This window comes from Canis lupus, chromosome 5 (genome assembly GCF_048164855.1).
Source record: "Canis lupus baileyi chromosome 5, mCanLup2.hap1, whole genome shotgun sequence".
Taxonomy (NCBI): domain Eukaryota; kingdom Metazoa; phylum Chordata; class Mammalia; order Carnivora; family Canidae; genus Canis; species Canis lupus.
In genome coordinates, this window is record NC_132842.1 from 72,373,219 (window position 1) to 72,396,327 (window position 23,109).

The 23,109-nt window shown below is 55.3% G+C and overlaps 2 protein-coding genes across 8 annotated transcripts in view; both read right to left on the minus strand.

Annotated features, from left to right (window-relative positions):
* Nucleotides 1–3,007, minus strand: part of EPB41 (erythrocyte membrane protein band 4.1) — a 198,063-nt gene extending 195,056 nt beyond the window's left edge. For 5 of the 7 annotated variants that reach the window (XM_072827516.1, XM_072827514.1, XM_072827510.1 and 2 more), the window contains exon 1: nt 2,732–3,007. The gene's annotated coding sequence lies outside the window, so the exon portion shown is untranslated. Of the gene's footprint in view, nt 1–2,638 lie in introns of all 7 variants that reach the window. The other 2 variants (XM_072827483.1, XM_072827515.1) reach the window with 2 other exon arrangements.
* A 15,699-nt stretch (nt 3,008–18,706) lies between these two features.
* The window catches only part of OPRD1 (opioid receptor delta 1), a 32,471-nt gene continuing 28,068 nt past the window's right edge, over nt 18,707–23,109 (minus strand). The window contains exons 2-3 of the mRNA XM_072825125.1: nt 21,669–22,018; nt 18,707–19,248 (exon numbers count right to left, since the gene is read on the minus strand). Of these exons, the coding sequence (XP_072681226.1) occupies nt 18,707–19,248; nt 21,669–22,018 (892 nt within the window). The remainder of the gene's footprint in view (nt 19,249–21,668; nt 22,019–23,109) is intronic.

Here is a 23,109-nt window from a genome sequence, read left to right on the forward strand (position 1 = left end):
CCCTTCATGGGGGTGGTGGACTGTAAGAGGTGTACAAAGCCCCAAACCATGTCCTGGAAGCTATAATAATGGGTGCTGAAAGACCCTGTGAGGCTGTAGGCTCATCTTCCCTTCTCATTTCACAGAAAGAGAAATTAAGACCCAGGGAGAAAAGCAATGGGCCCATAGACTATATGGGAGTAGAATCCTGCCCTCTTTACTAAACATCAGAATCCCAGGCCCCAAGAAAAATCTGAATGCCCCACCCCCACTGGGGAACTATCACAAAGATCTATTCTGCAAGCCCCAACAAAGGCCACCATGACCTTTATGGTGAGCCCTTTGTGGGTACCCTATTTAGCTCTGCGGCTAGCAGACCCATATGTGGTGCTCAGGAAGGGCTTAGGGACCAACCCTTGCAGTTGCTCTCTGGCTCTGCAGAGAAGCTCTGCTCAGCCTCCCCCTCCAAAGGTGTCTCCCTGCATCTCCCTTCCTCACTTCCACCCTGGCCTCTGTCTCACCCTGCAGTCTGGGTCCCATCCCCTGGGCACAACCCCAGGCAGCTGAGCTCTGGGCCTCCAGAGGCCTATACAGCGTCAGCATCTTCCCAGCCAGGCTGGGATATTCCTGCCCAGCACAGCCAGCCAGGCTCCTGGCCAGGGTCCACTCTGCAGAGGGGGTGCCGGCCCTGCCCTACCAGGGGCCCCACCCCCACTGGCCTAGCGGGTGCGGCAGCCTGGGAGCCCTGGGAGCTTCTACTGGCACCTGCACCTCCCGGAGGGAGGTCAGCCTAGTCTAAGCAGTGAAGGGATGGGCTGATCAGGAGACCGACGGGTGTGGCACCTCTTCACCTCCCTAAGGATCGCCCCCACATGCAAGTGCTCCAGCTACACCACACATTGCTGGGACCTGGCAGGCCCTGCCTGACTCCTAATACGCAGAGAAACCCCAGAGCCTCCTCACTCCATTTTCCTTCTTAAAACACCCTCCACTGGCCTCCTCCCAGACCAGCTCTCATTCTGGTCACTGCACACTATTATCTCATTTGATTCTGCTAATGCCTGTGAGGTCTGGATTATTGACTGAGGAAGAACTCTGGGACTCAGAGAGGTGAAGTGACTCGTGCAAGGTCACACAGCAAAGTGGCAGGGCCAAGATTTAAACCCAGTTCTGTTGCATGTGAAGCCTGCAGGGAACCAGATGTCTCCTTTCCCCCGCCTCTCTGCTCCCTAAAGCTTCTGGATCCCCCTCTTCCCAAACCTTCCACCTGTCTCCTTCCACAGTCCCAGTCAGAATTAATCATTCCCACCTCGTGGCTGCTATAACAGCTTGTCTACACACACCCAAAAGCGGTAGAGTACAGGAGTTATTTCTGAGGTGTCTGTCTCATTGGCACTCAGAAGGGCCTTGAAGGCAGGGGGTGACCCCAGCACATGCTCCTCAGACCTGCCAGTCTGTCACCTCTATCTCCACCCTCCCCCTATCCCCATGCAAAAGTCCTCTGACCTCCTCTTGTTGATCCCCTCCCCACGCCCAGCCTCCTGCCCAGGCCTGTAACTGGGGTGAAGGTAGGGAGCTTGCCGAAACCTCAGGGGCTCCGTGCCAGTGCTCTGGCCCCTCCCTCTCCCCTTCAGTAGCTGAGGATCTGCCCCAGACCTGACACCAGGCAGCGCTCTCAGGGACTCCCAGCTGCCCTGAGCACCAGGCCTGACCAGGCATTCCCCAAGCCTCCTCCTTCTGGAGAAAAGGGCTCCAGAAGCAGAGAAGGAACCGCCTTCTGCCCTAGTCTGGGGACTTGAGGGGTCACATTCAGCAGCTCTCACACCCGGGGGGAAGCCGTGGGCCTTGAAATAACCTCCCCCAACCCTTCAGGAATAGTTCTACCCTCCCCCCTTCGGGGGCAATCTTGGGCTGGGGTCTGTCTGTACAAATCCTGCCTCCAATCTGCCAAGGGGGAGAACTTTTGTTCTACCCCAAAGAGGTGGGGGTCTGCGGGAAAGTGTGGGCTAGGATGAGAAAGACTAAGGATAAGGACAGGACCGCAGAGAGAGCGAGAGGACAGATGAGGGACACCGGGGATCGGGCGGTGAGAGCAAGCCGGAGACTGAGACCCACAGGAAAGTCGCCGAGACCGAGACCGAGCCTGGCAGGGAGCGTGCGGGGCCGGGGCGGCGACAGGAGGGCCACCCTGGCGGGCGCAGCTGGCACCCCGGCTCACGGGTCCTCAGTCCGGAAACTCAAAGTCAGTTACGTAAGGGCCGGGCCGGGCCGGGTGCGGGGTTCCAGGCCCCGGGGCCCCCCTCCCGCCGCGCGCCGCCCGCCCTCCCACTCCGGCCAGCGCTGCGGCGGGCCCGGCGGGGGCAGGCGGGCCGGGCAGGGCGGGGCTGGGGGGGCACCTGGGGCCGCAGCACTCCGCAGGGAGCCGCCCGCGGGCACCTGGCCCGGGACCCCCGCCCCAGACGGGCCGCGACCTCCTGGGACCTCCAGCGGCAAGCGCCAGCCCCGGACCCCGAGCTCCCGGACCCCTCTCTTCTCGCCCGCGCCCCTCCCTGCACCCTGAACTTCGAGACGTCTCCCCTGCGGACCCCAGTTCGGACCCTGGAAGCCGGGACCCCGAGAGCCCCTTCCCCTGACCCTTAGACCCAGGTCCCGCCCCTACCGGGACGGCGCGGGCCCTCGGGAGTGGGTCCGTCTGTCCCTCACCCCGTCCCTCCCGGGGACCCGGGATCGTCCCCAGACGGTCCAGGCTCACCTGGGCCGGACGGGGCGGGGACCTGGCCGGGCCGGGCCGGGCCGCGTTCTCGCTCTCCGCCGCTCTCGCCCTTTAAGAGGTTCCTGCCACTTTGCCCCGCCGGGGGCCTCCACCTGCACTGACAGGGCAACTCCGGAGTGAGGCCCCGCCCCCGGCCCGGGAGGCCTCCTGATTGGCGCAGGCAACTGCCAATCGGCGGGGCGGCGAGGAGGACGGGGCCGAGAAGTGCGAGCGTCGCAACCGGGAAAGGGCTGGGGCTGCAGGTGCGGTCTGACGCGGACGCCGAGCTCCGAACGGCCCCGGGTTGACCCGAGGGTCAGGGGAGGATTGGGTAAGCAGCTCCTGGATTGGGTGGTGTGGTGTCTGACGTCACACGGCAAAAGTATGATGCAATTTGCCACGTGGTGCTGCCCTCTAACCTAAGGGCTGGAAGGGTGGTAGGAAGGGAGTTGGCTGTAGGGAACCTGAGGAAGTGACCCTGGTGAGACTCACCTGGATCACCTGTCCCCCCATTTAGTCCTGTGTGACCTTGAGCAAGTCACTTCTCTGAAACTATAAATCTTACAGTACTTTTCTGAGAATTAATGATAATGTGTTAAGTGCGAAGCACAGGTTTGGCACACAATCAATAGCGTCCAGTAAATATGGTCTCTTGTTCCTTTCATCCCCATCTTGCCACTCTTGTCGGAGACTTTCCGCCTCCTTATGGTCCATCCCATCAGCACTGGATGGGCTTTCATAACCACTGGTCCAAGTCACTCCCCTCACTACCTCATTTTTGGCAGATGGGGAAAACTCAGGCCCATTGGGGGCAAGTGACTTCCTGGGAGTTCAGTGGTCTTCCTATTAGATGGGCCCTGCAATCAAACTGCCTGAGTCTCCATCCCCAGCGCTGCCCTGGACTTGGACAACCCTCTCCAAGCCAGCTTCCTCCGCGGTAAAATGGGGTTAGCAAAGGTTATTTTCCCCAAGGCCCCTCGATTGCTCAGTGGGTTGAGTATCTGGCCCCAGGTTTCCGCTCAGGTTGTGGTCTCAGAGTCCTGGGATTGAGGATCTCTGTGTGGGGCTTTGAGCTCAAAGATAGTCCATTTAAGATTCTCTCGGTCGCCTTCCACCTGTCTCCACCCCCAGGGTGGGCGCATGCTCTCTCTCTCTCTCTTTCTCTCAAATAAATAAATAAATAAAATATTTTTTTAAAAAGTATTTTCCTCAAGGGTTGTTGTGAGAATTAAATGAAATGATCCATATAAAGTATTAAGAACAGTGCCAGTTTCACGAGCATCCAAAAAGTGTTAGCACTTATTATGATTATTGATGTTAATTTTATATCAAGGTCATAAGTTAAGGTATTGCCCCCACCAAATTCACTGCGGGGTCCAAGCCAGGTCTTGTTTTAGGCTTCAGGGCCCTGGTCCCTGCCTTCAAGAAGCTCACAGTCTAGCAGAGGGTCTGACTGAGCCCCTCCATCTAGCCTAGCGGATACTTTCTGATGTAGGTGGGCGGCCTCCAAAGCACCAGAGAAGCTTTAGTTCCTTTAGCCAGAAATCTGGACACTTGAGAACCCTTTCAGGGGTCCCTAGCCCTGTCGACCGCACGGGGAAAGCTAACACACACATACAGGCTCCTAAGGATATTGACACACCTTTCACGTGCTTACAGTTTCACCTGCCCACAGGTAGTAATGCCCAGTGGTTAAGAGCTTGGGCTTTGGAAGCAATTGAGTCAGGGCCCTGCGTTTTTTACCGCTGTGTGGCCTTTGGGCAAGTTACTTTCCCTCGGGGGTGAAATGGGATTAATAATCGCCCAAACTTTATATAGAGCTGTTGCAAATATTAAATGAGAGGATGAAAATACATATGCAAATACCGAGTAATGCATCCAGTATTATTTTTTAATTGCTCCCACATGTATTCAGGCAACCCAGGAGGGAGCAGGCTGTGAACGCCCAGATTCGGTCTCTGCAGAGGGGTTTCCTCTCCCGGCCGGCGCCCCGAGGCTCCGCCCGGGCCGGGGGGCGGGGGGGCGGGGCGAGGAGAATCCCGCAGAGCCGCGGGAGGCCCTTCCGAGGCCCCGCCCCTCCCCGGCCGGGGCGGGCTCGCGGCTCCGGCTCCCGGGCCGAGCTGCCGCGCGGGTGACTCAGCAGCGCCAGCGCCTGCCCCGGCCTGATAAGTGTGTGCCGGTGAACGTGTGCTGGGGTGGCCGGGGAGGGCTCCGGGTTTCCGAGTCTGTGCGTGGGGCGTGCAAGCGGGGTTGTGTTTGTGATCTTGATCGTGTGTGTGGCTCTCTTCTCTCTGTACTTGTGTGTGTGTGTGGAGGGGCGGGGGGGGGGGGCATGTGTGTCACGGCGTGTCCCTGTTGGTGAGTTTGCATAAAGGGTGTGACTCGGTGTGACTCTCTCTTTGTGTCTTATAAACAGGTCCTCCCCCTCCCCCTCCCACCTCCCCCAGGCCCTGGAGACCGAGACAGCTCTGCTGGGCCCCACGTCCTCTCTGCCTCGGCAGCCTCTGTGCGTTTCTTGTTGAGGTGACGTCTGCACTTGGGTGGGTGAACCTGACCCTGTTGGCCACTGCGGAGGGAGGAGGGGGTTGTGGTGCTGTCACTGCCTGGACTTCAGGCCCCCCTGCCCCCAGTACCTGTGCCTATGAAGCCTCTACCTCCCTTCCCAGACTGTAGTTCCTTACCTGAGCTGCTCCCTGTCGGGAAGACCTCCAGAGGAGACAACTCCCGTTTAGAGGCTGCTGTTATTTTAACATGCACTCTCATTGGATCTCACCGAATGTTTATGGCCTTAAGTTCTAAAGACTGAGACTTGAGAGTGGAGGTGACAACCCAAGGTCATGCAGCTCAAGACCAGTGGAGGGCGTGAAGGTGACAAGCAGAGGGCAGATCTCCCTAAACCGAGCACCTAGTCTGCCTGGAGCCTGTGGGACGCTGATAAGCTTCTGGGGCAGGGGAAGGCACCTGTTTGTGTCCCCCCTCCTCTGCTGAGTTTCCTGGGCCTCCAGCCAGCTCCTTATCCTGCCAGAGCCTGAGCACTGCTACCAGCTTGGATTGGGTGATTGGGTCTTGAGTTGGGTGATAAAGAGGCCAGGGGACGGGCTGGGGGCTAAGCAGAGGGGCCAGGGCCAATGTGGGAGCATCTGTTGCTTCAACAAAACTTTATTGAGCACGTCATTCAAAACAGGCTGGCACCCTGCTCTGTCAAAGAGGGGAAGAGAGTCACAAGACCAAGCCACAAGGAATGGTGGAGACCGGCAAGCTCAGGCTTGAAGCAGGGGGAGTGTCTGGGATCTGTTGTGCTCACAGTCCTGACCACCATTTAAGGGAGAGTGTGGGACCTGGCCAGTCATATTTCTCTCCTAGCCTGTCTCTGTGTCAGTCAAATGAGGTAATGGCACTACCCTGCCTGCCTTTCCTGAGTCCAAGACACTAAAAGGGAAAGCCATTGGTAAACAAGGTTGCTCTCCAAACATAATGGACAGTCCCGTTGTGATTCATGGCCTCCTATGAGAAGGGCCTTAAAGAAACATACCCAGAGCCCAGAGAGGAAAAAGGGTCCCAACTGAGGGATTAGGGAAGGCTGCCTGGAGGAGGTGGCCTACCAGCTAGATTTTTAAGGGATGGATTTACTTTATGGAAATGGAAGAGGGTGCTCCAGGTGGAGGAACAGCCTGGATAAAGGCCTGGATGGTGAGGTTGTGTGCTGGGAACAAAAACCACTTTGGTATATCTGGCACAGAGTGAATGTCGGGTTTAGACAGGGCCAGGTGGGGTGAGGGTAGAAGACTTGGGGATAACCAAGAGGTCTTTGAGGTAAAGACAGCCGTGTCCTGGCAGGGGTGTGGCAGTCTTTCCAGGAGGGTCTGGAGGAGAGGGAGAATTGGCAGGCGTTGGTTCAAGGACCCCCACACCCACCCCAGGACAATCCATCTGAAGCCTGGGGCGGATCCCCAGGATGACATTGAGGTGGGCACGAGGCTACAGAGCTCCCTCTAAGAGAAGGATGGAGGAAAAGCCAAGTCAGATGCCCTAGTCCGGGGAGGGACCCAGGCATGGGTGCAGAGGGTGCCTGCCCACCAATGAACATTGAAAGGCTCTGGAAGGCCTGGCCGCCTAGGAGTTCCTCTGGGTTTGCTCCAGTGTGGGGAAGGGGCCAATCCCATTGGGAGAACTCCTCAGGGAAGGCACCATCTCCAGAAGCCCCCGTTGAATGAGCAGTGGTTGCTAATGGTGAGCTTATCATATATCTGCCAGTGCCTCGCTAAGATATCCCTATTCTATGGATGAGTAAAACGAAGTTTCGAGAAGCAAAGTGTTCTGCTCACCATCATTCAGCCAGTAAGCCGGAGGCGGGGACTCCCTGTTTCCTGAGATGGCAGGAAAGAGTTGAAGGAACTGTTTGGCAACGGCGGCGGCCGAGATTCAGGCTCCGTGAGGCCCCAGAACGGTGGAGGAACCGGCTCCGGGGAGAAGGAAACACGGTGTCTGCTGCCACCTCGTGGTCCTGGAGCCACAGAGCCCAGCTCTCCCGGCTTCCTGAGCGGGTAGCCCCCTCTCGGTGCAAGGGGTCTGCAGGAGTCAGTGAAAGGGAGGGCGCCCAGGTGGGTCTGACCTGGATTGTGAGACCCCAGGCAAGTCTCTTCTTGCTCCTCAATTCTCAGTGCCTTCAAGAGGACTCAAGGAGATCATCTGGACTCCTGTGGAGACCTTTCACAGCCTTGCCCTGTCTTTGCGACTGGGAAAAGGGAGGACCCAGTGGATCCGGGATTGTAGGGGCCTAAAGCTTATCTGGGAGCCTCTTTAAGAAAAAAAAATGAAGGGACCCCTGGCTGGCTCAGCCCGTAGAGCATGCAACTCTCAATCTCGGGGTTGTGAGTTCAAGCCCCACATGGGGCATGGAGCCTATTTAAAAAAAAAAAAAAAAAAAAAAGGAAGAAAAGAACGAAAGGTTAAGGATACAAAATGCCTGTAGCCATATGGCATGGCTACAGCCATGGGCTGTAGGACACATATGGGAAGGAAAGGAAGTCAGAGTGGAAAGATCTTAGCCAATGCAACTTAATATATTTTATTTTTGCAAATTTTACAGAAATACATGACCTTGTGAACACAAAGTCAGGATTCCTCTAGGGCCCATGCTAGTGTGAAGTCTTGATCACTGCCTAGGACTCACAGTGAGTCAGGTATGGGGTCCCCCCACGGGAGATTTGGAGATTCTGAAGCCAGGGAAGGATCTGGGTTGTCTCCCTCCCACGCCATACCATCCCATACCATCCCAGGACTTTCACCCAGATCTTCCAGAACTTCTATCTGAAAGTGAGTCCATACTCACTCCACTTTCTCTGTGGCCACATCCTAACAGTTGGGTTGCTCCAGCCAGGACTGCTCAGGGGGCCTCTGTTCCACCCAGCTGAACCCTTCTTTGCTTTCTAGGCACGGAGGTCCAACCCCATAAGCCCCCGGGCAGCCTTCCCAGGTGCCCTTACCTCCTCGGGCAGTGCGGGCACTAGGTGTGCACAGCGGTCTTTAGTCAGTTCTAAAGAGCTGTTGGCTGAGTTCAGAGCTGTTGGCTGAGTCCCTGCAGTGCTGTGAGCCTGGTGTCACCCACATGTGTGATCTCGGATGGACACATCCTGAGCCCCTCCTCTTACAGCCGGGCCTGCGGGATTGGGGGCCTGGTGAGAGGACTCAGACCTGGTCCCAGCCCTCCTCTACCTCATCGTCTGAGAATCTGGTAAGACACGGACTGAGTCTTACAACTTTGAGGCCTGAGGATAATTTAGAGGTCAAGTGCTCCAAGGGGCTATCGAACTTGCTTCATCTCATAATCCTAAAGTGGGAAACAGAGAAGGGGGGCTGGGCGGGAGGGGATGTGTGGGGCGCCCTCTGCTTGGGCTCCCTTCTGAGGAACCATGAGTCGGAACCACTGTTGGAAGGTCAAGACCTTTGCTTTAGCTGACCTGAGACTAAGAGATTGGACTAGTTCTAGTTCACAGCTGAGGCTGGATGCAGACGTAGGTCTACCTGACTGCAGGTCGGAGGCTCTTGGCTCAATCTCAACACTGGACGGCTGGGCGAACTACCCCCCCCACCCCATCTCCCTTCTGTCACTCCAGGTCCCCCATCCACTTAGCACAGCCAGCAAAGAGAAGTTCAGAGGGGTCCCAGCCCCTCCCCTGGGGGTGGGAGAGCAAGGAAGGGGCCCTTTTGGAGCTGCCACACCGGGATGAGGGCAGAGACTAGACTTTCCTCTGCTCGTGCACTGCTCACCTTCAGTCTGAGCCCAGAGCCTGCCACACAGTAAATAAATATTAGTTGAATTGAATGAATTTGAGGCAATGGTTCAGGGTAGGGGAACCTTCTGAGGTAGAGAAACCATCCCTCCAGGTCAACCTCCTCCACCTCTGGGCATTTCTCCTGGTCCCCCTGGGGGTGAGATCTGCACTGGGTCTCTCCAGCTTATAAAGATTTTCAGCTTTGCTGTATCTTCACTTTCTCTTCAGAGCAACAGAGGAAGCTCTTGTGTGACTTTGGGCAAGTTATTTGCCCTGAGCCTCCATCTCATTTGTTAAAAATACCCACCTTGCATTATACAGCCTTCCCTGGGGCACCTGGGTGGCTCAGTGGTTGAGTGCCTTTGGCTCAGGTCGTGATCCTGGGGTTCTGGGATGGAGTCCCAGAAGGGACCCTGCTTCTCCCTCTGCCTATGTCTCTGCCTCTCTCTGTGTGTCTCTCATTAATAAATAAACAAAAATCTTTTAGGGAATCCCTGGGTGGCTCAGCAGTTTGGCGCCTGCCTTCAGCCCAGGGCATGGTCCTGGGGTCCCAGGAGCCTGCTTCTCCCACTGCCCGTGTCTCTGCCTCTCTATCTCTCTGTCTCTCAAGAATAAATAAATAAATAATTTAAAAATTATAAACAGCCTCCCCTAATAAAAATACTTTCGTGTTTAGAATTATTTACTTGAAATCGTTATTATGATTTTGGGTGGCCAGTGATCGTTCCCGGCCAGCCCACACTCACCCAGTGTCTTCCAACAGAATGCTTCCCTCGCTCCAGGGCCCCTTTCAGGAACCAGCTCAGCCCCCAGCTTGCAGGGATGCGGTGGGGCCCGGGAGGCGGACGAGCCCCACCCCGCAGTCCCGGAAAACGGGTGAACTAATAAGGGTGCCGATGCCACGTGTGGCCGGTAGGCGGCAGCAGCGTCTGCGAAATGAGCCCGCCCTGCCGCCTTTCTCCCGGGACCAGCTGGTGGGCTGTCTTCCAGTGTACAAACCTAGGTGTATAAAAGTGGGTGCCCCGGTAGGAGAGGAGTGTGTGCGTGCCTGTGGTATGAACGCACGTGTGCACGTGATTGTGAGCAATACGTATACAAGTGCCAGGAAGGAGTCTGTGTAAGAGAAGGTGTGTGTGCACGGGGAGGATGTTTGTGCGGTCAGGTGTGTACATGTGGCCTCCCAGTCTGTGGGTCTATATGCATGTGACTGTGTCACATGTATGGACACACACACACACACACTCAGTGAAGCATCTCTTGACTTTTTTGGTCCTGGCCCCCTGGAACATGCAGTGAGTCCTGCAGCCAGGCACACAGTGACACACAGCACATACCCCATCTCAGAGAGCTCTGGAATCACCTGTACCCCCCTCCCCCCGGGGTAGAGAAGAACACTCACATGTTAACAGAATGGGGAACCATGACTGATGTTTTTGCCTGTTCTTTCCAAACTTATCTGGTTTTTATGATTCTGTAATAACCATAAACATTATTGGGAAAACACCTGTGTCCCTTTTCATGGGCTTCTCCTTTCCCCTTAGGGAGGGGCAGGGTTCGCATATGACAATGCTGTGGGTGCCCAGATAGCAGCTGTCGGGGGTCTAAACAGGGCGAAGGGTCAGTCCAGAGCAATCAGAGAAGGCTTCCTGGAGGCAGAGGGAGTGGAGCTGACCCGGAAGGGCGGCGAAGTTGGCTCATGACTGTGGTCGGCCCTGCTGCTGCACCGCTCGGAGCACTGCCTGCCCTTGGGCTGGGCCTCGGCAGTCCTCTTCCTGAAGTGCATCCTTGCCTGCCTCTGAGGGAGTTGGAGGTCACACGCAGGCAAGATGGGACTTCGACTCCTGGAATCCCCCATTGGGAAAGGGCAGGAGAGGTCATCTGGAGTTTTCAAGCAACTGGGAGCTATGGAAAGTTAGGGGCTTAGGGGCAGACTGCATTTCCCCATCAATGACACTGTGCCCTGCTTACCACGTACAGATGTTGCCTCATCGGGTCCTCTAGGGGAGTCCTGGTAAGTTAGCTATAAAAATACGTTTAAAAAAAAAATAAAAAATAAAAAAATAAAAATAAAAAATAAAAATAAAAAATAAAAATACCACGCTTTACAAAAGAGAAAGTGATGCCCAGAGTGGCCATGAGGATATGCTTTTCAGGGCATACACAAAGCCGAATAAAAGTTCTGCACTGTGCGCAGTCACAGAAACACCGAGGTGCTCTCACATGTGCTGTGCGATCACACACACACACACACACACACACACACACGCCCTTCAGAGCCGTTCTTCCCAGCCCCATGGGAGTTAAGCTCTGGGCACAGCCAGACCTCTGTGAAGTCGTCCTCACCTGAGTCCCTCCGTGTGAGTAAGGTGAGGCCAGGCGGTCTGCAGCCCCGCCCATGCCCCCCACCCCGCCCAAACCGTCTGCAGCTGAGGGGGGCTGAGATCCAGGTTGGGTCAGGGCAGCCCACCTGCGCTGGCGCTAGTTACCTTGACACAGCAGGCCTGCCTGGGGTGGGCAGGGCAGCCCCAGCCGAGGCTAAGGGTCTCAGAAGGGAGGTTACCTCACAAAGGAAGAGAGGCTCCATGCCCTGATGCCCTCTTAAAAACCTGGGGGGAGGTAGCTCCTGTGTCAGGAATTTCCCTTCCAGAGAATTACTTATTAACCATGAGAAGCAGCCACCAGAGAGGGGGGGAGGTCTCTTGGGGCATCAAACCCCACACCCAGGGCTTCCCTGAGTGCACCCAGAGGAACTTTGGGGCTTCTATGGCCAAAAGAAGGGCCACTGTAGGGCAGAAGCATGGGACGGAAGTGGGGTTGGGTGGAGGGGAAAAAAGCAGGTGGAGTTGGTGGGAGGCCCAGGAGGCACGTGGGGTGGGCAAGGCTCTGGAGGATGAGGGACTGAGATTGGAGGTAGGCTGCAGAGAAGGGGGAGCCAATTCAGAAGGGTTGGGGAGAGAGGGGGCTTCTGGAAGCCAGCTTTGCTTTGGGGCATGCTTTAAGAAGTGGCTGCAGCTGCCTTGTGTATGTCTCCCATCAAATGGGTTTGTTTTTCCTTTTTAGGATTTTATTCGTAAGTAACCTCTACACCCTGCGATCCAGAGTCGCACGCTCTACCGACTGAGCCAGGCAGGTGCCCCAGGTAGGGTTCTTAAGGACGGTGTTGCATCTCCCTCTGAGCCGGTCCCAAGGGTAGGGCTACACTATCCGCCCAGCGTGAGCAGTCAGCTCTGTGTCACCCCCCAGACTAGGGCCCTCCCTCCTGAGGAGACCGTGGAAGGTAAGCAAAAGAAACAGCCAGCAATGTGGACACCAGGAATAGTGCTTTTCTTTATTGGGAAAATGGAAGGTTGGTCCTTGGTACCAAGTTAGGACGTAGGGTAGGCAAAAAGCCAGGTGTTTGAGTCAAGCTTCATTTTGACATGCTTGTCCCCCTCACCCCCCAAAGTAGGGCAGCTTCAAATACAAATACCAGACCCCCCCAGGTGCCCTTTCCTCTGCCTCAAGGCAAATGCCCAGTGGATCTTACCAGTTGATGTCTGTTTTTGGGATCAAAGAACATGAGGGAAAGTTCTCTGTTCTCTCCCAGGATGGCAAAGCCCTCAGAACCCATCAACTCTTACCTCTGTCCCTGCATTGTGCAGAGGCCCAGAGAGGGGCAGAGACCTGCCCAAAGTCACACAGCAAGGAAGTAGAGACAGAGTCAAACCCATATTCCATCTCCTAGCTTTGGACTTAGTCCAACGGGAAACTCTGGGAGATGAGCGCCATCAGGTGGGTGTCACCTGCATCGACACCTGCCAAGGGACTCCGTCCCCTTGACTCAAATGTTCTGGCCAGAAGGCCCAGGCCAGTGCCACCCAGGGATCGTTCTTTCCCTCTCTTGGATACCAGGGAGGGCAGGCTTGGTGAGGACAAAAGGGGACGGCTATGCATAAAGTACTTGGAGAGAAGACGTCCTCTTGAAAACTCCTCCAGTGCTTCCAGTGCACACTGTCCCATCTTCTGAAAGTCAAGATAGTTACAAGGCAAAGTCCTTTGCCCCTGACCCACCTACAGTGTTAAGAGATGTGGGTCAGGGCAGGTACAACCTAAAACGTTAGGTCACGTTAAAAGCTCCACTTTTTGCACACTTCCTCTGCACAAGGCCCTCCACTCATCCATCCACTCGGTGGGATCACTACCGCGTGCCGGCTGCAGTGCCATTTGCTGGGAACACTTGTGTGACCAAAACAGACAAACCTTTTTGTAAATCTTCACAACTCCTTGTGTGTGTGGTCACCGGCGACCGGGAAAGGGGGGCTCCGAGGGTGAAGTGACTTACCCAGGGTCACACAGCAAAGTCATAGCGGGGAGCTGAAAAATTCTTGGAACAAGCAAGTCTTCCAAGGCAGGGAGGGAGGGGATGGGGAGAGGGCCCGGCCAAGGTCACGGCAGCTTCTTGGGAGGCTGGCCCCGCGCTTCTGCAGCCAAGGTGAGGAGGCACAGACCCGAGCCCCAGGAAGGTTCCGTCCGGGTCTATGGGGGGCACAGGGGTCTCCCCGGTACCCTCCGTGTAATTGGTTTCCTCGGGGGAAGCAGGAGGAGGAAGGCATTAGAAGTGGACCTGACAGAGCTAAGGCGGGGTCCCCACCGGCACAGCCACGGACGAGCCGGGTGGCCAGGGGCAGGCCCGTCCCTCTCGGGGCCTCAGCTTCCTCATCTGGGAGGTCGGGGCAGGAATCCTAATAGCGCCTGCCTCGCAGTCAGGCTGTGAAGATGAAGTGAACTACCTGTGGAAAGCAGCTGAGGACCGAGGCGGGGCCGAGCATCACCTGCTGGCATTACTACATGGCCTCTCCCGGGGCGGGGGGTGCAGGAGAGCACCCCGAGCCAGGTGGGCTCCCGGCCAGGCTAGTGATGGGGCTGGAACCTGGGCCACACCCGGCCTGGGGCTCTAGTCTGTCGGGATCGGCAAAGGCTCTCTCCGCAGCCCCTGGCCCGGGTCTGAAGTCCCAAGCCACAGGCCACCTGCCACCAGAACCGCAGGGTAGGCCGTGCCGTCTGCGGCCTCCTCCGGGCTCCAGCCTGGGTAGGCTCAGAGCTGGGGGCCACTCCCCAGGGTGCCCAGGGATGAAATAAAGGAATGCATAATAACGAGTAAATAAATAAGGGAGAGCTGTGTGTAGTGTTTTGTATGGGTGCAATGGGACCAGGACCAGGACCTGGAAGTGGGGGGGGGGGGGTAGGTGCAGGGGTTACTTCCTAGCGGCTCTGGAGCCTCTGAGCTGGTTCCCAGCCTGGATCTGCCTTAGGTCCAGGCGGAGAAGGCAGCCAGAGGCCAGGGGTTAAGGATCTGCTGCTGAAAACGGAGGGGCTGGTCTTTGGGCAGAGGCCTAGTGGGGGGAGCCTAGCCTGGACTGTGGCTCCTCTAAGTCCTCCCCAGACGCTGGTGGCTTCCTCCACCTTGAGGAGCGTTTCAAATTCCAAGCTAGGCAAGCCTCCTTAGCTGCCTCTGGCTCCCCACTATTGTCGCAGAATGATTCTGTGTCAGGGACCTACTGTGTGCCAGGCACTTAGGTAGGCGCCTCACTTGCCGGATCTCTAGCCTTCCAACGGGACTCTAGGAGGTGAAGTGACCTGCCTAAGATTACACTGCTAGCAACCGGCCAAGAACCCAGCAAAATTGGGACTCTTTTTAGAGATGAAACATCAGAGACTGACCCATTCCCTTGTTTTAGGTCTAAGAGACAACAGATGCTCCGAGAGGGCAACTCCTCCCTTGCGTCGGTCCCACAGCCAGTTAGCTTCACAGCGGAGACTGGAATTCAGATTTAGGGTTTCCCAAGCCATGTAGGAAACTGAACTTGAAGGCTCTGGTTTATTCCTCTCCTGCCCTCCCCACCCCCAACCTCTCTTATATGACACTTGACATTATCCATCACTTCCTCCCCCTGGGAACGCCTTCCTCCTCCAGTTTCTATGGCAGCATATTATCCCCATCCTCCTCCTGCTTCTCCGGCAGCTTCTCACTCTCCGCTGTGGTTCCTGAGCCTAGAAGGTGGTGGGATCCCCAGGCCAGGTCCCCAGTGTCTTCTCTCTGCATTGCTGCCCCTGAAAGCTCATCTAGTCTTCCCTCTAGGCCTCCAGCTCTGACCTTGAGCTGCAGGACCGCTTCTAAGTAACAACAGCCACTTGCCCTGTGCTAAGAGCTTACCTGTATTTGGGACCCTGTGTTTGCACATTAGCTTATTAAATCCTCACAACGTCCCCATGAAGAAAGTCCGTTCTACAGATGAGGAAACTGAGGCAGAGAGGGAAAGCCAAAATCTGACTCTAGCTTTAACCACTACTTCTATTACCACAAGAAAAGATAGGAAATCGTAGGACGTTTTGAAACCAGAGGCAAAAACTTGCCTCCACCTCCTGAAGAGAGGGGAGTGGAAACCTGGTGGGGGGGATCAGACCTACTTCATGGTTTTGAGAGCCCTGTGATGATCTAGAATTACACTGTCAATTTGGAGCTTTAAAGTGCATCATGCACAGTACATTCTGAAATGTGAAGATTTGGAGAGCTTCAGGAGGAACAAAAGTTCAGGGAAAATTGCCCTTTTCCTTCAGATTTTTCCATTTGGTTTTAAGTCTTCAAAAATCCGCATTCCGGGGTTTCAGCAACTAAGGTTCTTCTATATTGATGATGCCTGGAATTCACCAGAAACTCGGATGCTGGAGTTCTACTGACCTGAGGCTCTGTGACTAGGGGTGAGTGGCTTGACCTCTGAACCTGTTGTCTAAAATGAGGGTAATAGTACTTCCACTTGGCTGTCATGAGGCTTGGATGGGAAAATGTGCATAAAGCACTTGGCACAGAGCCTGGCACTCGAAAGTGCTCAGTTAAGCTCCATACTTGAGATGCACATGGCTTTTCTCAGGTTCGCCAAGCACCTTAACATTTCCATGCTTTTGCACATGCTGTCCCCTCTTCTTGGTGGCCAACTCCTACACATCCTTTAAAGCCCTCTATTTCCAATGTCTTCTAGAATTGCTACAAATGGGTTTTAGTAAAAAGCTAGAAAAGATACTTTCCCGTGCCATCCTCCCCAGGGCTTCCTGTCACTGCATGCCTCGCACTGAGATGCAATGATCTGTTGATGCCTCGTGTCCCAGGCTGGGCTTGAATTTCCTGAGGGCAGGGCTATCTCTGACTTATTTCTGAGTTCCAATGCCTGGGGTACACAGCCTGGTACCAAGCGGATTTCAGTACAAGCTGGCTTTACCTTAAATGCGCATGGTCTGGACCCAGCCTCTGCTGACTCCAGGACAGATTTATGTATGAAAAGTAGTAAAAAGCAGCCAGGTCTGTTACAGCCTTTGGAAATGGCAGTGAGCAGGTCCAGGGCAAGCTTAAGAGAGGGTTGAAGGGGACACAGCCCTTGCAGGGAGAATCAACAGCCCTGGATCCAAGGTCACCTTCTTCAGAAGTCTTCCCCCATCCCTAAATTGTCCCCTGTCTCTGACATCTCTCCAAGGCATTAGCAGGAAGGGTCCCACACAATGAAGAGTGTCCAGGAGGGACCCCCGCCTTGCTGATACCCCACCCCCTCAAGCATTCAAACACAGAAGTCTCTATGGGCACTGAGCACTGCCTTACATCTTCCAAAGTGCTACTGAAGCCATTTCCTGGAGGAAGAAAATTCTCAGATCTGGAGCTTCTTGGGGTCTGCACCCTGAGATGGGGCTGTGCTTTGTCTACTAAAGGGCATCCCTACCCCTAATGTGCCCAAAGCCCATCCTGGTGCCTAAACCCCCAACCTCCTGAATGGTAGTTCTTCCCCTGCTGGAGTGACAGTCTCCCAGACAAGGGAGAGGCTTTTGTTCCAAGGAAATGACTGTCAAAAGGGAGAAGAGGTATCTTCTTTCCTTTTTTTTTTTTTTTTTTTTTGGTTTGAGACAAAGACGTCAGTTTCTTTCCATCTGTCCCAAAAAGGGAAGAAAAAATTAATTTGTTTCTACAAGGATGTCAACTCACTGCTTCAATAGGGAGGCAGGGGTGCGGGACTGAAGCAGTGTCTGTGAGGGGAGGGGGCGGGGAGAGGAGGTGAAGCACGGGGGAGGCATAGGGAACAAGGACAGTCCCTGATAGGAAAGCAAAGACCTAGGAATGCCTGAATAAAATGCCAAACACATGAAGAGAAAAACTTCTATGCCTCGCTCTGGGTGGACCTGCCCTCAGCAGCCTGAAGGGGGCAGCTGGGGCCGGGTGGGGGCGGGGGCAATGGAGGGGCACACAGATGCTCACACTGTAGCCATAAAAGCCATCTTCCTCCCACTTACTTCAGAGACAGGCCCCTGTGTGGGCAGTTCCAGTTCCCTGGAAACACTGGACACACTGGTGCAGCCAGGTATTGGGAGACGGAAGAGGATTTCCCAGGGGTTCTTATCAGAGGCACAAGATGGGCAGGAGGAAAAGTCTACACCGGTGCTTCAGAGGCCCCCACCCAGTCCCGGTGGCCACTTACCATCCTTGGAGCTCTGACTAGCACGGTCCTCTGTCCTCCAATAGCTGGGCAGAGAAGTCAGACCCCTGGGGACCCCAAAAGTGTCTGTCTTCCAGCTTGAGGACCTGATGTCATAGCAGAAGTTCCCCAGGCTTGCTTCTGCTTCTGCCCTCCCACCACCCTGGACACAGAGGCCGACTTGCAGCTCTGATTTTGGAGCTCCAGGACCTCGCTTCTCCTTCTGAGCCCCACAGAAGGGCCGGGGACCTACCCTTAGCCTGAAGCCGATGGCCCTGTATCACTGGTATGTCCCAAGCCCCACTGGCACAAAGTGCTGGGGACACTACGTCGATGCTTGAGGCCATTCCATCCAAGAAAATGACTGTCAAGGATAGAAAAGGTATATTGGGGATCCCTGGGTGGCGCAGCGGTTTGGCGCCTGCCTTTGGCCCAGGGCACGATCCTGGAGACCCGGGATCGAATCCCACGTCGGGCTCCCTGCATGGAGCCTGCTTCTCCCTCTGCCTGTGTCTCTGCCTCTCTGTCTCTCTCTCTCTGTGTGACTATCATGAATAAATAAATAAAATCTTTAAAAAAAAAAAAAAAGAAAAGGTATATTGTTTCTCTCTCCCTATTTTCTGTTTATTTATAACGACAGTTCAGTTTATTTATAACGACACCAAGCCTATTCCCTGGACCTCCGCAAGCCCCATCTCTTGCTAGAACTCGGGGCTGGGACTCTACCCCAAGGCTGAGGCCACAGGCCCTACCCTATCTTGTGGCCTAATGTGAGCTGCAGGCCGACTCACTGATCTGTCCTACCCTCTGGCCCCCAGAAGGGGTCCCTCCCCACCACACAACAGACACCCAGGCTCGCAGCCCGGTTCTCAGGGTCCCCCCCTGCCCCCTGGGTCCTGGGTCCGGATCTTCAGGTCCCAGGCCAACAAGGCCGCCTCTGGCTAGAACCCGAGGTTGTCCCAAGGTTGAGGCCGGCCACCGCGGAGGTCCCATTCAGCAGCCCGGTCCCAGAGCCACAGCCCCCACTCCCCCAGTCGCGCTCCCCGCCCCCAGCCTCCAACCCAAAGCCGTGGACCGCGCCCTCCGCCCGGAGCCCCGCCCCCGCCCCCCGCCCCTCGGCTCCAGCGCGACCCCCTTCCTCCGGGGCCCGGGCCCGGGGTGGCGGCCGGGTGGGCCCGCAGGGGCGCGGCGGGCGGGGCTGGCGCGGCTTAGGCGGCGGCGCCCCCGCCGGGCCCGTCGGACGGGGTGCAGGCGGTGACCCGCTCGCGGGCCGTGGTCTCGCGGGCGCGGCTGAAGCCGCCGGGCTCGGGGCGGCCGCAGGGCGAGCGGCAGAGCTGGCGGAAGCAGCGCTTGAAGTTCTCGTCGAGGAAGGCGTAGAGCACGGGGTTGAGGCTGCTGTTGGCGTAGCCGAGCGCGATGCACAGGTGCAGCGCGGCCACCACGAGCGGGTCGCGGCGGTCGATGTCCACCAGCGTCCAGACGATGACGAAGATGTGGATGGGCGCCCAGCACACCACGAAGGCGCCCACCACCACCAGCACCATGCGCGTGATGCGCCGCAGGCTGCGGTCCTTCTCCTTGGAGCCCGACAGCAGGCGCACGCTGCGCAGGCGCAGCAGCATCAGGCCGTAGCACACGGTGATGATGAGGATGGGCACGACGAAGGCGAAGAGGAACACGCAGATCTTGGTCACCGTGTCCCAGTACCAGCTGGGGCTGGGGAACTGGAGCATGCACACCACTGCCCCGTCTGCGGGGGAAACAGGGAAAGACAGCAGGTGAGGGGCGAGTGGGCCCCGGCGGCCCCGCCTGCGCGCCACCCTTCTTGGCTCGGTGGGGGCCCACACCTCCCCGCGGCCCCTGTTCACAGGGATTCTTCCGCCTGGAATGTCCCCCAACACTTCCAAAGCTGGTGAACTCCTGCTCACCCTTAAAGACCCCAGTGGGATTGGCCCTAATCTGGGAGGTCTCCTTTTCTGTATTTTCTCCTGGTCCCTTTAGAAGCCTCTACATGAATGGACGGCAGTAATGATCTAATTTAGCCCAGACCCACCGAATGCCAGTCACTGTGAGAACTCAAAACACTCTACCCATTTCCAGACTAGCTCCAATGAGGACAACCCTGCTCAGACTGATCTAAAGAGCACTGATGAGTTAAGAGCAGAACTCGGCCCCTACTAATGTGTGGTGTGACTCTGGGCAAATTATTCAGCCTCCAGGAGAGCTTCCATAAGGTGGGACTAATATGAGGAATCAATGGGCTAAGCCTCCATAAAGTGAGACTAACGTGAGCATTCTATGAGCTAAAGCATGTGGAACATTTAGCACAGGGGGGTTCAAGCTCTTCATGCACTCACAGGGCAGAGGGGCAGGTACATATAGGAGTCCAGAAGTCAGGGATAGGGGCAGGGAGACAGATCTCAGCTTAATAACAAGAACTTTCGGACTGCCAGATTTGTCCAGAGGTGTCCCCATAGTGGAATGAGCTCCCTATTCCCGGAGTGTGGGCGTGGGCTGGAGGAGCACCTTAGGGATGTTTGGGATACAGGCCTGACATTGGCCCACTGTCCGTCCGCCCAAGAGCTCTTGGAACTCTGGGTTTTGAGGAGCCAGGCAGTGGACTTGGAGCCTGAGACGGGTAGGAAGGGTGCTGGGGATCTACAGAGTGGGTCCACCCCACAGCAGGAAGGCAGAACCGCCAGGATGACTGAGGCCAGGGATTCCACTGTGCAGATGGCAGAACAAGGCTCAGAGAGGAACAGCACTCATCCAAGGTCACACAGCAAGTTACATACAGAAGCAACAAGCACTGAGTGGGGGAGTGTGTGTAGGGGATAGAGTGTGGAGTGAGGAGGCCCATCTGGTCTGGCACCCAGCTGGGATGCAGTTAATGGCCCATAAACTGAAGGCTGACAGTGAGGAATGGGGCCCAGCTGCTGAGTCAAGACCAACTGCACAGAAGCTGTATGAGGGCACCAGGGCCTCGTCGTTGGGGGAAAGGGGAAGTCAAAAGTCCTCCCACCAAGCCTATTCCCTTTCCACCCACAGCACCAACCCTCTGCAAACCTCCATGCCAGGGGGCAATACCAGTAACAGATATAAGGGCAGAAGCCTCAGGTTCTAGGTCAAATTCCACCAAATGCCTGCCGTGTGACCATAAGTAAACCACTGACATCTCTGATTCTAGATGTTCTTTCGGTCAAATAGAGGTCAGAGTCCCTGCCTTGTCCTAAGTATTTTACACATCTAGCCTCCTTTAAACTTCTCAACACTCCACGATACAGTGTGGCTCAGATAGGTTAGTGACCGGTGTGGTTGGTCCCCTGCTAAACTACTTGTCCCATTTCCTTATGTCAAGGTGGGAGCCATGTAACCAGCTATCCCTAGGAAGAGACAGGCCAGGACATTTAAAAGCTGGTCATGCTCTCTCATCACTCCTTCTCCATATTTATCCGCTTGCCAGCAGTGGAGGATTCCAAAACCATCATCTGGAGCCTGGGTCCCTGAAGAACTGTGGAATAGAGCTCGCCCTCCCCTGACTCACGTTAGACTGTGACATGAGTGATAAATAAACCTCTATACTGTTCAGCATTGAACTTTGGAGATTGCCTGTTACAGCTGCTACCTGGATACAGGTAGCTACTATATTAATTACCATTCTTATTCTGAGGAAATGCACCTGTAATTTTCTGAAGGCTATTCTCTAGGCCTTGCCTTGGTCATCTGGGCCAGTGGTTTTCCCACTGAGGTGGAAGGGGATTTGGGATGAGATTGCAGATTTTATGGCCTCCACTGCTCACTTGTCAGTGACACCCTCACCCCATTGGCCATCCATCCATCTCCCTTTAGTCAGTCATCCACACACTCCTGGCCAGCTGCTCCACACCCTGCCCCCTCCACAATCCCATTCATAAGTTTCCTTTGACCAGCAACCCATCTGACCACTGACCAGTCATTCATCCTCACAACAGTCAACCATTCACATTCCATTGGTTGACTCCCTACACTCTCACTGGTCAGCCATCCACACTTTCATTGATCAGTAATCCACACCTCTACCGGTATAGAGCCACCTCCGCCCACTCTAATAAATGTCCTGCAAACCCACAAGGGCCCACATGCTGCCTCCTGTGGTCAGTGGCCTGTACCACAGCTCAGCCACTCGCTCACCCCGGGGGCGGGTCACAGCCATGACCATGATGGGTACACCCACACCCGAGGCCAGGACCCAGATGCAGATGTTGATCAGCTTGGCCTTGGCCGGTGTGCGGAAGTCCAGGGCCTTGACAGGGTGGCAGACAGCAATATAGCGGTCGACGCTCATCATGGTGAGGGTGAAGATGCTGGTGAACATATTGTAGTAGTCAATGGAGAGCACAGCCTTGCAGAGCAGTTCCCCAAAGGGCCACGTCTCCATCAGGTACTTGGCACTCTGGAAGGGTAGTGTGCTGGTGGCCAGTGCATCTGCCAAGGCCAGGTTGAAGATGTAGATGTTGGTGGCTGTCTTCATCTTAGTGTACCTTAAAAAGAAGTGTGTAGGTTATTGTTCCCATTCCACCGATTTCAGTTTCACATGAGACTCAGAGAGGGGAAATGATTTGCCTGAGGTCACGCAAAAAGTCTGGGGGCAGAGGTGGGACTGGAATCCTGACCCACCTAACTCAGCATCACATCTTTTCACTTTACTGGATGCAAAAGGATTTCTCTGGCTGTGGCTGACTTTGGCAGAAGGCATTTTAGGAAAAACCCTTCATCTTCTGAGGGGTACTAAGCAACACAGTTAAAAATAAAACTGGGCTCCGGGGACACCTGGGTGGCTCAGCAGTTGAGCATCTGCCTTCAGCTCAGGGCATGATCCCAGGTTCTGGGGATCAAGTCCCACATCGGGCTCCCTAGAAGGAGCCTGTTTCTGCCTCTGCCTATGTCTCTGCCTCTCTAAATAAATAAATAAATAAATAAATAAATAAATAAATAAATAAAATTTTTTAAAAAATAATAAAACTGAGCTCAGACAAAAACAGGTCTAGGTTCTAACCCTGCTTCTATTTATTAACTGAGGGACTCTGGGCTAGTAAGTTGAAGTCTCTAAGCCTCAGTGTCTGTTAGCTGTAAAAAAAAAAAAAAAAAAATGCGGGGTGGAGCAGGGGAGATGATGCTTTTACCAACCTCATAGGGTCGTTGTGAAATGTAATGGGATGATACTGCACTTAGTCCTGAGCCCAAAGCATTGCAAATGCTCAGTATATGAGGGTATTATTCTTCATCTAGGAAGGCTGGAGACTAGACCAGAGTGACCTGACCCTCTAGCTTCTGCCACTGACCTTTTGGAAATATGATTGGCCAGCTCTGAGGAAGGGACCCTGCCTCTGCCTAGCAGACTGGCTGGGGCCTTAGACCTCCTGGGGTGCCCTCTGTGGTGGACCAGGGTTCTCAGTCCTTCCTGTAGTCTCATCTAGACCTCCTTATCCCACTCAACTGCACTCTCCCATACATCCAATCCAGGGATGAGCCCAGGTATCCAAGCCAGGGATGAGCCAACTAAGCCCCCCTGCACCTGAAACATTCCTCCATGCTCTACACCACTGTGCAACAGCCTGTGTCACAGCTGGCC